This window comes from Hemitrygon akajei, chromosome 5 (genome assembly GCF_048418815.1).
Source record: "Hemitrygon akajei chromosome 5, sHemAka1.3, whole genome shotgun sequence".
Classification (NCBI taxonomy): Eukaryota; Metazoa; Chordata; class Chondrichthyes; order Myliobatiformes; family Dasyatidae; genus Hemitrygon; species Hemitrygon akajei.
The window spans coordinates 157,961,295-157,977,222 of NC_133128.1; the positions used below are offsets into that span (position 1 = coordinate 157,961,295).

Consider the following 15,928-nt stretch of genomic DNA (forward strand, 5'->3'; position numbering starts at 1 on the left):
TGCACTTTGCTTACCTGCACCGTAGGTTTTTCAGTAGTTGTTACACTTTATTCTCATTTGTTTTACCTTATTCTAGCTGAGTGCACTGTGTAATGATTTAAACTGTGTAAACAGTATGCAAGACAAGCTTTTCACTGATTTTTAGTACGTGTAGCTGTAGTATACCATTGCCAATTTTTACATTTAGTTTAGTTTTCAGAGCAGGCTGGAATGCTTAATATCTACCTGAAAAAGTAGGCAGGACCATGTTCTGGAGTCAAGGCAAAGTGCTGGTTTACCTTGATTATAAGTGCTTAATAATTACTTTAGAGTTTTACTAAGTAGCCCTGACCTTGAGGGGAACGTGCTATCAGTCTAGGTTGACTCATACAAAATGGTGGAAACAAAGATCCCCACTTTCTCTCTAGCATCAAGAATATAGCATCTGAAACTGGATATCAACTATGTCAACTACAAATTTGGATAGGTTTTTATTTATAGATATGTATTGTTTTTCTCCTAATGGTACAACTAATATTAGTTTAATACATTTATTAGATTAATCTTAACTTCTAGAAGATAAAATTACAATTGTTTCTCTCAAGTTACTTGCTGTTCGTAAAGGATGATTACTGCTAAATATTGCATTTTCTTGCCATATGCCAGAAGCCATGAATAAGCCTTTAAATTTGATAAGCCAATAAGCTTTTAAATTACACAGTAATTAGATATACAATTTTTTAAATCAACTTACAATTCTTTGAATGGTAAAATTATAGATTTTCCTGCCTGCGTTTGCACGAAAGAACTTTCTATATGCTCTGCGTACCTATGGAAAGAGAGGAAATAGGCAGATAGGCAATTAATACCAGTGCGTTTTAAAAAAAGTTTTTTTGTGAACTACCATCATATCCGTGACAATTAAGAGCAATTTCCTTAAGGAATCTACCATTGACAGGAACAGTTGAATTCAGAAGTCACTTGGATAATATTTAGGAATCTTAAAATCAATTCAATTTCACCAAAAAAAATCAAAATCAATGTTACTGAAAGAATTAAACTTGCGTTGCAACAGACACATGTAAACATACAATCTGCGAATGGAAATGTTAGCAAAGGATTGGGTACCAACAGCAGGTTAGTGTACTGGTTTCAGAATATTGCAAAACTATGGCTCACAGGTAAATATGTATACTCACAGCTGTTGAAAGTATAATTATTACTCTTTATAGCATAAATTTTATGGCTTTAACATCACCCTAAAGATTAGAAATAGCAAGACTCAAGAAATTTGCTAGTTCGAAAGCAGAATTTACAAGTGTGTATCCCAGCTTCTAGTGATGCATTTGAATATTAGCCTCTTTTCTGAGTTCAAGCAAGTTGCAGTTGAATCATGTGAACGTCTAGGAATGCAACTGATGAATCTTGATTTCTGTGAATTTGATTGAGATAATGTTCATAGATGTTCCATCCGAGTCTATGGAGTATGGTTTTGCTTCAGATCACAAGATGTATTTATCTTGCAAATGGCAAAAATGATGTGCATAGGCTTGAATCCACAAGAAAAGCCCAATTTCTTTAGCTCTGGTATACATTGAATAGAAGGATAAGAGTGCAATTGTGTGTCCTTCTAGTCACATCCCATCTGGCATTCATTATTAAGAGCATTCCAAGTTCTACTTTATGTTGTGTAAAATCCCACCTAATCTTTTCCCCAGTTTTTTTTTAATCCTGTTAGGACTATGTCTCACAACATTTAACCTGGAAATCAGACTTGGTATGGAGTTATATGCTTGCTAGCTGTATTAGAAAGTTCAGATACAGCTTTTTGGGGAGTAGGGAAAGGATAGTAAAGTTAAATCCTAAAGCAGTTTTCCAAGAAAACCTGGATCCTGAAGTATATATGCTACTGGAGCAACAGTGTGTCATTTGCATTCCCAACCTTCATTATTCAATAAGATCACTATCTAATAAGATGTCCATTATTAAGGATCTCCATCACCCAGGGCATGTCCTTTTCTCACTGTTACCATCAGGTAGGAGATACAAAAGCCTGAAGGCACACACTCAGCAATTCAGGAACAGCTTTCCCTCTGCCATATGATTCCTAAATGGACATTGAACCTGTGAACACAACCTCACTTTTTTAAAATATATATTATTTCTGTTTTTGCACTACTTTAAAACTATTCAATATATTATTGCAATTGATTTACTTATTTATTTATTGTTCTTTCTATCAAATGCCGGTGATAATAAACCTGATTGTGATTCAGATTCTGATTCTGAAGACCCTGGCTGATCTTTAACGCAGACTCCATATTTCCTTAATATTCAGAAATCTATCCATCTCTGCCTTAACATACCCAATGACTAAGCCTGCATGGTTCTCATGAGGAGAGAATTCCAAAGACCCTATACTCTCTGAGTGAAGAATCATCCAGAATGTCTTTAATGATTATCTCCTTATTTTGCAGATACTTCATTCAAGGGATATATCATACCTGTTCCACCATGTGAGGTTCTGTAATAATTTAGTTTGTTTCAATGAGACAACCCTGGTTTCCAAATTCAAGACTCTATCTGCTTAATCATTTTGTCATAGCTCAAACTCTTCATCCCTGGAATTAATTAGGTAAAGCTCTGTTGTACTCCCTCTGTCCCAAATATATCCTTTCTTAATTCGGGAAACCAGGTTTTTGCTCAAAAAATCAGTGACATTAATATCACTCCCCATGTTATTCCATAAAACATCTTTAGTCTTGTACTCCAGTACTCTTGCAATAATGGACAACATTTGCTTTTCAAGTTATTTGCAGTACCTGTATAATTTAGTGATTTGTATAAGAATACCCAAGTCCCATTGAACAGCAACACCTTTCATTCTCTGAACATTTAAAAATACTTTGCACTGGGCAGTTTAAACTTTGAGCTTAAATTTAGAAAGGAGAAATAAAAATGTGTTGAGTTAACTTACTTTCCTGTGAACATACATCTTTTTTCCATTGATGTGCCCCACCACACAGCAGGAATCATCAGGAATGCTGTAGCAATTACAGCATTAAGTGATGTGCCATGTGTTTGAATCTGTGATAACCCCATTGTGAGTTTATCATTTTAATGATGTCACGGCGGTTCATTGCTTCACAAGCCCTTGCATACTCTCCCATTGGAAGGACAAAGAAACAATCATCTCATGGCAATGTTAACTAGAGTTCGGGTTTAATGTTTCTTTCATGTAGCATGTTGCCCATCCAATGATCTGGCTTTGTCGGCATAGCAAAGGACAAAGAGATGCAAGAGCACTAAAGGAGCACATACGACATATTGACGAAGGGAGAACAGGCTGTAGGTTGCCAGAGTTGTCAATGACCATAGAGTCCATTGTGCATACCTCTGATCTAACTGATGCTAACAATTAACCTTACAACCAAAGCCTGAGAATGCAAACGTTGCATTAATTCTCACTTGACATTTAAAACTCACTATCAAATCAGCAGCAATAGCTATTATGTTGTGAATAATTGCAAAAGATACTACTATTTCCCTAAAAGTTACACTAACAATCAAATTAAAGATGACACAATTTTTTATGTACCCCACAACATCTTAAGCCAATAGTCTAACATAACCATGCACTAATGTTCTTCATGGTTTGTTTAGTCATGGTTTGGTGCTGTGTACTGAAAAGCCCTTGTGATGGGCCTGGTAACAGGATTTTAGTACAAATTACCAATCAGCTAAGTCTACAAATACCGTTTTAAAGCAACTGCAGAAATAGATGGTAGTGGACTCTTGTGCTGAAGCTTAAAAGAAAATATCACCACAGAATATTTGTAATCCCATACAGCAAGCCTCAAATAAATTTTTGATCAGGAATATCACCAATTAGCTAAGCATGAAACTGAATGAAATTAGCAAATTTGAAGGAGTTAAGTTTATCCAAAAGTGTACATGTGTGTGTTGGGCAGATAAATATTTATGATGTAATTGAAAATCATAAAAACTAGAGACACTGTAAATCTAAAATAAAAACAGAGAATGTTTTAATATTCAGCAGATCAGGCTGCATCTGTGGAAGAGAAACAAATGTTCATGTTTCAGGTTGAAGAATCTTGATCAGAATGATTCTGTTCCATAGATGTGGCCTGACCTGCTAAGTATTTTCCATTTTTCTGCTTTTCATTTCTGGATTATTCCTAGCTATGTACCTTTGACACAGTAAAAATACAGTGTGAGTTATGTGAGACAACTGGTGTGGATGGCATTTGTTTACTAACTAGTTAAATAGTGACAGTTCACTTGTGTTTGAGTGCCAACTTAAATAAACTCCAATTGTGACAAGACACAGGTGTGTCACTGGTAAAGAGAAATGCTTTAAATTAACTTCAAAAAAACTTTGCTGGCTTCAGTTAAAGATATAGACAAAACAAATTTTACTGGACTTACTGACTTAGGTTAGTAGAGGTCTGGAGTGATCAGGATTAATGATTAACACAGTTTTCATCAGGATCAAATTTACAGGGAGATTGAATGGGGAAATACCTTCAGTCCAAGCCAATAAGCCCAAATGACAGCAACCGCATGTTTACGCCTGGCCTCCTCCTTCAGGCGTTTCAATTCTCTCCGTGCCTAGAAGGTCGCACATAACGGATGAAGAGATGGATTGGTAGGTATAAAAGTGAAGCAGATAAATAGAAAAGGATTGTTCCCAAAAGTCAGTGAAAGAAAATGAATTAAATTTGAGAAAGCATGCCACATGAGCAGGTTTAAATGTCCACACACAAGCATGGTTGTAGAATAATCAACAGAAAATACTGTATATTAAACACCACAACGTAAGTTCAATTACTGAATACTCTTCTCTGAAATTGCATAACAACAGCCACACTAAACTCAACATCTGTATACCTGTGTGTTTTGTTATTGGTCAGTTAGAAGTCTAAGTGTGAAACACATTACAATTTGAAAATCAAAGTTCAGGGATCCACTTATGCAGAAATCCTGTGGGAATTTAACTTGCTGAAACTATTTTACCTGTTCAATAGTAAACTTCTCAATTGGACCAGGTTTTTATTGAATGTTCCCTGTAAGGTTGTCAGGTGCCAAATGGGAACCACATCTGCCCGCAGTACCTCTCCTTCCCAGATTTCATCGAACCAGATTAACCAGCTTTGACAATCAGGTCTCCAACAAAGAGTTGGATTGGTTTTGGACAACTATTTCCAAATGAGCATTGTCTTCACTCCTGAAGATCTCATTCTTTCAATTGTTCATTTACTCTCACCTCTTCATCTGCTAAGTAACATTTCCCTTTGAGACTGACAACTTGGATCTTGTGCCATGTCTTTCTGTAAATGGCAATGGTGAATGCTACTTAAAGTGTATTAGTACACAGGAACTTGAGCTGACCATTCAGTTCCAGGATCTGTTCTGTGCACAGTGGACTTTCCTCCTTCCTTCTAAATTCACCATACACCTGGACATGTCTTCATATCCCTTAAGATTACATTGCAAAGAGCCAGTGTGACACTGGCCATCTCAATTTCTCCATAGTTTACTTACACTCCTTTCCTCCTCCAAACCTGCACCAGTCTGCACATTAAGACCAAAATTATCATACATGTTGACTCTAGTGTATTTAATATTCAGTAATATTGTAAATATATTGTTTGATTAAGCACTGTTTGTGCTTTACATAATTCATTATGGGTTATATGTAGAAGTATGTGAATGGCATACATCATTACACCATCATGTCAGATGTGCATGCCCCACCAAAGTAAAACTAAATGTACACCCATTATCACTGGCTCCCTTGATTTTCTTTCAATTGGTTTTATGTTTTGGAGTTACAATCCAAGAGATTTTTGCTTTTTCCCCAACAGAGACTTAACCAGTCCCCCTCCACCACCACTCTTTACTTGACTGAACTTGTTCACATTGAACAATTTCTCCTTTAACTCCATTTAGTTCACTTGTCTAAGGTGTATAACAATGAGAACATGCACAAGTCCAATCTATCTCTGTCTCTTTGTTTCAGGCCCCTTCCCTGACCTATGTCTGGTTTATCAATCACCATGACGACAATGGTTCCTGCTGTCATACAGAATGCAAAGGTTTTCTCATCTTCGCTATAAGAAGCAATGTTTATTGACAATGCATAAGAGAAGAGCAAAAGGTGATGTTTCTGGTGCTAGTATCATTCTGGAAAGGTTTTGTTTAAAGTGGGTGGAAGCTGAGGACAAGGAGAAAGATATGGTAATTGGTGGGAGAAGAGGCAATGAGAGCAAAACCACTGGAAATACAACAGATATATTTCAGAACCTAGCACAATCCAGAGACTGAAACATTCCATTGAGATGTAACAGTGACTCACTTGTAGCACTTACTTTAGCATAATGTGTTTGTTACTCTCCATATAGTCTACTTTACTTTGGGCAATCTAAATCAAATTAGAGAATGGCTTTGCAGAATACATCAGTTCAATATACTAGGGTGATGCTGAAATTTCCATTGCCAGTTGCTAATTCTCCATCTTACTCCACTCTGATCCTGCTAACTCAGTTTCCGACATTCCTCAAAGATGACACACATTCAAACAACAGCACCACATTTTCTAACAAGGTATGTTGCCACCTTCTAGGCTCAAAACTGTATTTAACTATTTCATTTAGTCAGCCTTCCCAGTCTCATGATTGTTACTTTATTGAATATTCATCAGTCATTGGCTAGTTTTGCCACTAGCTATTTATTATTTAAAAGAGCTAAGCAAGAAGAAAACTTCAAAACTTCCTTCCCAACCTTGCTGTTACAATATAGGTAGAAAGAAAAATTGCTTCAATTTAATTCATCCAAAATACTGCACAACAATAATTCCTCAGGTTCCTTAAATGTTTCAAAGGAAATGTGGGCATGAGAATTCTAACTATAGTTACAGATAAATCACCCTTTCTGCACCATGTTTTACACTGATGAAACACATATCTCTAACTCTTTTCTGCCAGATAGGATATAGGTTTTGATGGAGAAGGTGTGTAAAATTGGACAGTATACTGATTGTTACCTGGCTCAAGTGGAAAATGTCACAAGTTCTACTTATTCCATTACTTGCAAAAATGTACTTGATTATTTCCCAGGGCATGGAACACCGAAAAGACCAAGTCTCTGAGGTATTCCAGATTGTGAAAGGTTTCCTGACATCATTCCTGAGCCACAGTTTCATATCATGCCCAGGCTTTGAATGTCATGGAATATTAAAACATGGGACATTCTAATAATAGATTTTTTACTTGGAGGAATGGAATTTCTCTTCAGCTATGTTAATCTGCACTATAATTATGTCTATTTGTACATAAATAAACCAACAATGTTACACAACTGAGTCTGCTTGGGTATAAAATTAAAGTTCTGACCTTACCCAAGTATGTACATTCTTCTCCATATCTATCCCAGACATTGACGTAAATTTAGCAGTCTCAAACATATTATACTCACCCTTACTACATTAGGTTCTCTATAGTGTTAGTACAGAGCAATGTAAACTCAAATGTATCATCAGAGAGCAAAAAAGACAACTGGAACCTGAGGTCCCATGAGGCTTTGATTGGGTATCCAGGCAAAGATTTGGAGAGAAGTAGTGCAATGTTGCAATCTTCCATTGTCATCCCTTCCCTGCTGCAATCTCAAACTCTTCTCTCAGTCCTCTGCAAATTTAGCACCTCCCCTCCCTTTCTGCCCCATACATATAACCATACAGATTATTACTATGCACATGTGCCATGATTTGTACAAGAGGGGCCAGGGTGAACTCTTCTTCCAACCCTTTTTAACTTCCCTTTTCCTTTTGGCGACTTGGCTAAGTCTTTGCAGCAGAATACACTGCAGTGTCAACTTGTTGACCATTGCAAATAATTAACTTCACTGAGGAAGTATGCAAGACTACTTTCTTTCACATGCAGGATAGCAACTACTGTTGACCAAAGTACTACCCAGCTAGGTAGCACAGTAACGTGAATCATGAACGCTGAGTAACATTTCACAGTTAAAATAACATCAGACCTTGAAACAATAACTGTAGTTAGTAAGGCGCAGTGATCTTTCATCCCACAAAATGCAGTTTTCTAGTTAACACATCGCATGCTGCATTGTACAATGGCATGCAGCAGATTATTGCATTAGCAAGCTAACATTTCTGAAGGGGGGTATTGCTGGTTTCATCATGCTTTTATCATGAGAACGGGATATATTAATAGTTAAGAGTGTAAGACAGAGGGGTGTGAAGGATGACTGTTGCAGAGATGAGGGCTGATATTGTGAAATACCTCGTATCCAAGCCAGTAAGCCCAAATAACAGCAATAGCGTTTCTATGCTTAGCCGCCTCCTTCAGTTGCCTCAGATCCTTTCGGGCCTGAATAGTTATTACAAAGAAAAGTAGCAGAGGGGAGAAAATGGAAGCAGTACAAGAGAAATTAGCTGAAGCCAAGAGTAAACAATTTCTTTTAAATAAACATTGAACAATTATGTAAAAAGAATGAGCTTCTTCCATGGAGAGGTGGACACATTAAAGTTGCTTCAGTTTGAAGTGGTCAGGAAATGAAATGAGTTTTAATAGTCCGTAGGTGACCCCACAGGAAATAGCAACTCTTCGTACCTGAGTTCCTCGCCAATAGGCTGCAATTGTTGTAGCTGACTCCTCACAACGCTTCTGGTGTTTTAGTTCGCGCAAAAGCTTGCGTGCCTATAGTGGGGAAGCGGGGGGTGTGCATGGAGGAAAAGGAAACAAATATAGAATCCATCGTTTTTGTAGAGAAGATATCTTCCCCTTAACGTGATGCACATTGTCTGTAGTATCTCATTGAGCCTTGATAGCAGCACCGTTCACATTTCAACCATCCTGATTATGTTGCTATGTGCTTGGCTGGAAATCACTGAGTGCTGAGCACAGAAACAAGCCCTTTGGTGCAACTTGCCCATGCTGACTGTAATGTATATCTATGATAACCCCTTTCAGCCACATTAGATCCCTATGTCTGTCCTCCTTTCTTATACAAGTACCTGTCCAAATGCCTTTTAAACATTCCAGTTGTATCTGCCTTTTCCATTTTCTCTGGTATGGCATTCTATATAATCATTACCCTTTATGTGGAAAAACTTCCCCCTTAGAACGCCTTTAGGTTTCTCCCCTTTTGTCTTAAACCTATGCCCTCTAGTTTTAATCTCCCCGTCCTGAGAAATAAAATACTGACCATCAATCTTCATAATCATATAAACTTCAATAAGGCCATCTCTCTCCCTCCCACACAGCCTTATAAGAAAAAACACATCCTATCAAATCTTTCCTTGTATCCAAAGTCCTGCATTTCAAGAAACACCATGGTGATTTTCATCTACACTCTTTGGCTGCCACTTCTTTACTGTAGTCGAGGGCAATCAGAACTGTGCATCATCATGTGTAGCCTCATCAAAGAACAGTACAGTACAGGAGCTAATCCTACCACCAACAACATCTGCATCAACCATGATATCAGTCTAATCCTATGTGCCTGCTCACACTCTGTATCCTTCTATTCACTGCCTGTTAGTGTGGCTGTCTAAATGCCTCAAACATTGTAATCATATCTGCTTCTACCACCTCCCCTGGCAGCAAATACCAGACACCCACCACTGTGTAAATAAAACCTTGCCTTTCAAATCTCCTTAAAACTTTCTCTCCCACACCTTAAAATTATGCCATCCGGTATTTGACATTCGACCCTAGGAAAAAAAGACAATCTATACTCAACAGCCACTTTATTAGGTAGACCTTCTTGTTTTACTATGACAAATATTATCATCAATGTAATAGACCCAAATCTTACAATTTATAATTAGCAAAACCATCTTTTCTAACTTTTGTACGTCAGCTTTCACTATGAACCCTTTAGTGTCCCTTTCAGCTGAATGTAAAGTGTGACATTAACACAACATGTGAAGTTTGCCACGCAACCAGTCGGTGATGTGATTTGCTCCGTTCATTACAATTGAGTTTCTGTGATGACGACCAATCAACTGACTGATAACATAAAAAGGCCAAACATTCTGAGAGCGCACCACAATTAACAGCACACTGATGATGTCTCTGTGTATAGTGACGAAAAGTTTGCAAGAAAATTGCCAAGATCAGAGAACCCTTTTTGAATAAGGGAACATTTGCTGTCTTGCAGTCTCAACATGTCACTCAACACTAGATGCAAAAATCTCTGCCAGTGCCCCAGCAATCTCTTCTTTTGCTTCCCACAGCATCTTGGAATAGAAATTAAACATCAGATCTTCTATCCATCTCAAAAGCCCATTTTAATACAAATATCTCTCGTGTAGATAACCTTAATGTGGTGCAGAACTAATAGTCATTTACAATGAGTGGGTCTTTCATGATTGGAATACTTTCTATGCTTTTGGGGTCTGGATTAAGAATTCAGGTAGCTATTGTTCCATTCTAATTAAACTTTGCTTAAATTCAAAATGAAAAAAGTCTTACGAATTATATGACTTACTGGAACATACAGCAAGAACTTTGAAGGAAAGTTATTTTTTCTTTTGAAACTTACCTTCCATCCTCTGATATATGACTGAATAATTATGGTCACCATCTTCAGCCTTAGATATTTCTTCTGTTGCTATATTGAAAAAATATTAAAGATGAAAAACTTTGTTAGTTTCTCGAAGCTAACATAGCACCAGGGGAAATCCTTAACTCAGGCTGATAATAACCTATTAAATGATCCCTCCAATAATAATTGGTGACCAACTGGCCAAGTGAGAAAACATGCCATTCTGGTTAACATTATCCTTACTTTCATTCCCAGTTAATTGAGGCAGATATTTTACAAGTGGACACAATTGCCAGAATGAGAAACTTACAAAATTTGGTTCCATTGAAGTAAACAGATCAGGGATTAGGACAGAGGAAACAAAGCTAACCAACATCCATTGCTAACAAAGTAGCCACTGACATAAACATGGGCCGCTGATGAGGACAATACTAAGTGAACTATACTTGCACTGCTCAATGGGCTCTCTCATTTCATAAAGACTTGGGTGAGGTCTGTGGGTGAATAGCCCACTTAAAACCAAAGCACGGCATAAGTCAACATCCAAAAAAAGGAAAAGGGAGTTTGTAAATAAAAACAACACACAAAACATCCTGGAGGAACTCTGCAGCCCAGGCAGCATCTATGGAAAAGAGTGAACAGTTGACTTTTCGGACTGTGACCCTTCATCAGACCAGGTGAAAGGTCATGGCCCGAAATGTCGATGCTTTACTCTTTTCCATAGATGCTGCCTAGACTGCTGAGTTCCTCCAGCATCTTGTGTGCGTTATTTTGGATTTCCAGCATTTGCATATTTTCTCATGTTTGGGTGTAAGTAAAATCATTCCTGAAGACATAAACCATATTTTCTAAAGAATTGATTTTTGCTCTATTTCATTACAAGTGATTGATGTGGACAATGATTGATGAGGATGCTGGCACTTTCATTCTGATCCAACAGCTGAACTTGGAAATCTTCTACTTGCTGGTAGCTGTTGACTGGGAATTTCCTGGCATTAGAATTCATAAGGAACCTGATAGAAGAGCATTAACCTTCAGCAGTTATGCCAGAGGATCGGTCTGTTGAATAGGGACTCCACTTACTTCAATGGAGAAAAATATCTCCAAAGGACCAAGGTAACTATCGGATAATTTACAGATTTTCAAATTATAGACATAAATATGCTAAGTAGATTATTAGGTGTTTTTATAATTTTATAGCGTGAGAAGCTGAGACATGGCCTTGCTGCCTGCCAAGGGGTTTCTAACCTGTTTTTAAGGCAGATCAACTCACACAAAATGTTGGAGGAATTCTTGTGTTTTGAGGGCAGAGCTTATTCTGGACTTATCAACATACTGACATTATCCTGTGAAATGTGATATTTCAGGGTACCTCATGGTCTCCCTGATGACTACATCTGCATGAACTGCACCCAACTTCAACTCCTGACTGACAACAGTCGAGGAACTGGAGCTGGGGCTGGATGCACTCAGGACCATCTTAGAGGATGAAAAGTTTATAGTTGAGTCTTTTACTGAGGTGGTCACACCCAGAGTGCAGGCTTCAGATAGTAGATGGGTGACTACCAGTAAAAGAAAGGGGAGTCGGCAGTGCCTCCCTGTGGCTATTCCCCTCAGCAACAAGCCTCTTTGTATACTGCTGGGAGGGGATGACCTATCAGGGCAGAACAATAGCAGCCAGGCCGGTGGCACTGAGGTTCTGCAAGGAAGGGGAAAATCAGGCAGAGTTTTAGTGCTAGGATTCTTGATAGTTAGGGCGATGGATAGGAGATGCTGTGCTCTTGAAAGAGAAGCTAGAATGGTGCTTACCAGATGCTACAGTCTAGGATGCCTCAGAATGCGTGCAAAAGATTCTCAAGGGGGAGGGGATCAGCCAGAGGTCAAGGTGCAAAGGGGTAAGAGATCTTGCACAGTAAGTATAGGAAGTTAGGGAAAAGGCTGAAAGACAGGGCCTCCAAGGTAGTAAACTCTGGATTACTCCAGTACGACATACTAGTCAGGGCAGGGGCAGAAATAGGATGATGGTACAAATGAATGAGTGGCTGAAAAAATGGTGCATGGTGCAGAGTTTCAGATTTCTGGATCATTCAGGTCTCTTCTGGAGATGGTATGACTTGTAAAAAAAGGACGGGTTACACCCTTGTGGTCCGTTTTGCTAGAGCTTTTGGGGAGGATTTAAATTAAGTTGGCAGGGAATGAGAAACAGAATGATAGGGCAGAAGATGGAGCAGTTAGTACACAAGACAATGTAGTGTGTAGTGATATGGTCAGGAAGGAAATGTAGATGACAGGGCAAAATTGCAGTCAGTGGGATGAGGTGAAGTGTAACATGGGGCAAAATCAAAAAGGTTAATGAATACAGGACTGAAGATGTTATATTTGAATGCACAGGGGAAAGGGAATAAGATAGATGATCATGGAGCGCAGTTAGAGTTTGGAAGGTATGATGTGGGCATTGCTGAGTCTTGGCTGAAAGAAGATCATATTTGGGAGCTTAACATCCAAGGATATACCTTGTACTGTAAGGACAGGCAGGTAGGCAGAGGTGGTGTTGTCCCTCTGTTGGTAAAAAATGAAATCAAATCCTTAGAAAAATGTGACCTAGGATTGAAAGGTGTAGAGTTATTGTGGATAGAGTAAAGTGCAAGGGTAAAAAGGCTTTGATGAGAGCTATATCCAGGATTCTGGATAGTAGCCAGGACATGGGATGTCAATTACAATGGGAAAAGGAAAAGTCATGTAAAAAGGCCAAAGTTACATTAGTCATGGGCGATTTCAATATTCAGGTAGATTGGGAAAATTAGGTTGGTGCTGGATCCCAAGAGAGGGAATTTGTAGAAAGCCTATGAGATTGCTTTTTAGAGGAATTTGTGGTTGAGCTCTCTTGAAGAAAGGCAATTCTGGATTGGGTGTTGTGTGATGAAGTGAATTTGATTAGGGAGCTTAAGGTAAAGGAACACTTGGGAGATAGTGAGCATAATATGATAGAATTCAACTGCAATTTGAGAGGGAGAAGTTAAAGTCAGATACAGTGGAGTAAAACAAATTACAGAGGCATGAGAGAGGAGCTGGCCAAAGTTAATTGGAAGGGGACACGAGCAGGGATGAAGGCAGAAAAGCAATGGCTAGAATTTCTGGGGGAAATTTGGAAGGCAAAGGAGATATACATCCCAAGGATAAAAAAGTATTCGAAAGGGAAGATGAAGCACACATGGGTGACAAGGGAAGCAAAGCAGCATAAAAACAAAAGAGAGGGCATATAATAAGAGCAAAAAATAGTGGGAAGCTGGAGGATTGGGAAGCTTTTAAAAACCAACAGAACACATCTAAAAACAACAATAAGGAAAGAAAAGATGAAATATTAAGGTAGGCTGGCCAAAAAATATCAAAGACAATACCAAAAGCTTTTTTCAGATACATAAAGAGTAAAAGAGAGGTGAGAGTAGATATCGGACAGCTGGAAAATGACAATGGAGAGGTAGTAATGCGGAACCAAGAAATGGGGGATGAATTTAAAAAGTAGTTTATGTCAGTCTTCATGGTTGAAGACACTAGTGGTATGCCAGAATTTCAAATCTCATGGAACAAAAGTCAGTGTAGTTGCTCTTATTAAGGAGAAGGTGCTCTGGAAGCTGCAAGGTCTGAAGGTAGATAAGTCATCTGGAACAGATGGACTACACTCCAGGATTCTAAAAGAAGTAGTTGAAGAGATAGTGGAAGCATTATTGACAATTTTTCAGCAATCACTAGATTCTGGAATGGTTCCAGAGGAATGGAAAATTAAAATATCACTCAACTTTCTAAGAAGGGAGGAAGGCAGAAGAAAGGAAATTATAGGCCAGTTAGCCTGACTTATGTGGTTGGGAAGATGTTGGAATCTATTATTTAGGATGAGGTTTTGGAGTATTTGGAAGTGCATTATCAAGTAAGCCAGGGTCAGCATGGTTTCCTTAAATCTTGCCTGTCAAATCTGTTGGAATTCTTTGCGGAAATAACAGGCAGGATGGACAAAGAAAAGTCAGTGGATTTCAGACTGTCTTTGGCAAGGTTCACATAAGGAAAGATATTACAGGAAAGATACTAGTATGGATAGAGAATTGGCTAATTAGAAGGAGGCAAAGAGTTGGAATGAAGAGGTCCTATTCTGGTTGGCTTCTGGTGACAAGTGGAGTTCCATAGGAGTCAGTATTGATATGTTTTCATGATATTTCACATTGGCAGATGAAATATACTGCAGAGAATTATACGGTCATACACTTTGGTAGAAGGAATAAATGCGTACACTTTTTTCTTATTGGGGAGAAAATTCAGATATCAGAGATGCAAAGGGACTTGGGAGTGCCTGTGCAGTATTCCAGTAACCTTGCAGGTTGAGTCAGTGGCAAGGAAGGCAAATGAAATGTTAGCTTTCATTTCAAGAGGACTAGAATATAACAGCAAGAATGTAATGCTGAGGCTTTGAAAGGCATTGGTAAGACCACACTTGGGAATATGTTAAGTACTTATCTGAGAAAAGATGTGCTAGGATTAGAGAGGGTCCAGAGGAGGTTCATGAGAATGATTCTGGGAATGAAAACATTAACATATGAGGAGCGTTTAAAGGCTCTGGGCCTATATTTGCTGGAGTTCTGAAGAATAAGGAAGGATCCCATTGAAACCTATTCAATATTGAAAGGCCTAGACAGAGTGGGCGTGGAGAGGAAGTTTCCTGTAGTGGGTGAGCATAGGTCAAGAGGGCACAGCCTCACAATTGTAGGATCTCCATTTAGAGCAGAGATGAATTTAGAGCAGAGATGAGAGTGAATTTCTTTAGCCAGAGTGTGGTGAATCTATGGAATTCATTGCCACAGATGGTTGTCAGGGCACCAAAAGTTACATGGAGAAGGCAGGTGAATGGGGTTGAGAGAGATACTAAATCAGCCATGGAGTAGGACAGACTCAATGGACCAAGTTGTCTAATTCTGTTCCTGTGTCTTTTGGTCTTATGACATTTTGAGAAGCTATGCTACTGTGCTGAGCCTCATCATTAGGTCTGAGCCAGTACTTAGTAACAACAGCTGACAATAGTGGATCCATAAGCACACACACAAAAATGTTGAAGGACATCAATAGGTCAGGCAGCATCTATGGAGGGATATAAGCAGTTGTTGATTCAAGCTGAGACCTACGTATTCATGCTGAAATGTTGACTGTTTATTCCCTCCCCCCATCGTCACTGAGTTGCTCCATTATTTTGTGTGCTTGGCTCAAGATTTGTTGCACCTGCAGAATTTCTTACGTGCCTGGAAATCTATAAAAGATGCATGTGCCTTGATCAAATGAATTATGCTAAATGTGAGCAACACTGCTTGCAACA

The 15,928-nt window shown here is 38.6% G+C and overlaps 1 protein-coding gene across 3 annotated transcripts in view; it reads right to left on the reverse strand.

Annotated features, from left to right (window-relative positions):
- myo1b (myosin IB) overlaps positions 1-15,928 on the reverse strand; it is a 271,540-nt gene that overhangs the window by 19,386 nt on the left and 236,226 nt on the right. Inside the window, exons 21-25 of one of the 3 annotated variants that reach the window (XM_073046966.1) lie at positions 10,570-10,638; positions 8,634-8,720; positions 8,304-8,390; positions 4,525-4,611; positions 734-808 (exon numbers count right to left, since the gene is read on the reverse strand). In XM_073046966.1, the coding sequence (XP_072903067.1) occupies positions 734-808; positions 4,525-4,611; positions 8,304-8,390; positions 8,634-8,720; positions 10,570-10,638 (405 nt within the window). The remainder of the gene's footprint in view (positions 1-733; positions 809-4,524; positions 4,612-8,303; positions 8,391-8,633; positions 8,721-10,569; positions 10,639-15,928) is intronic. The other 2 variants (XM_073046967.1, XM_073046968.1) reach the window with 2 other exon arrangements.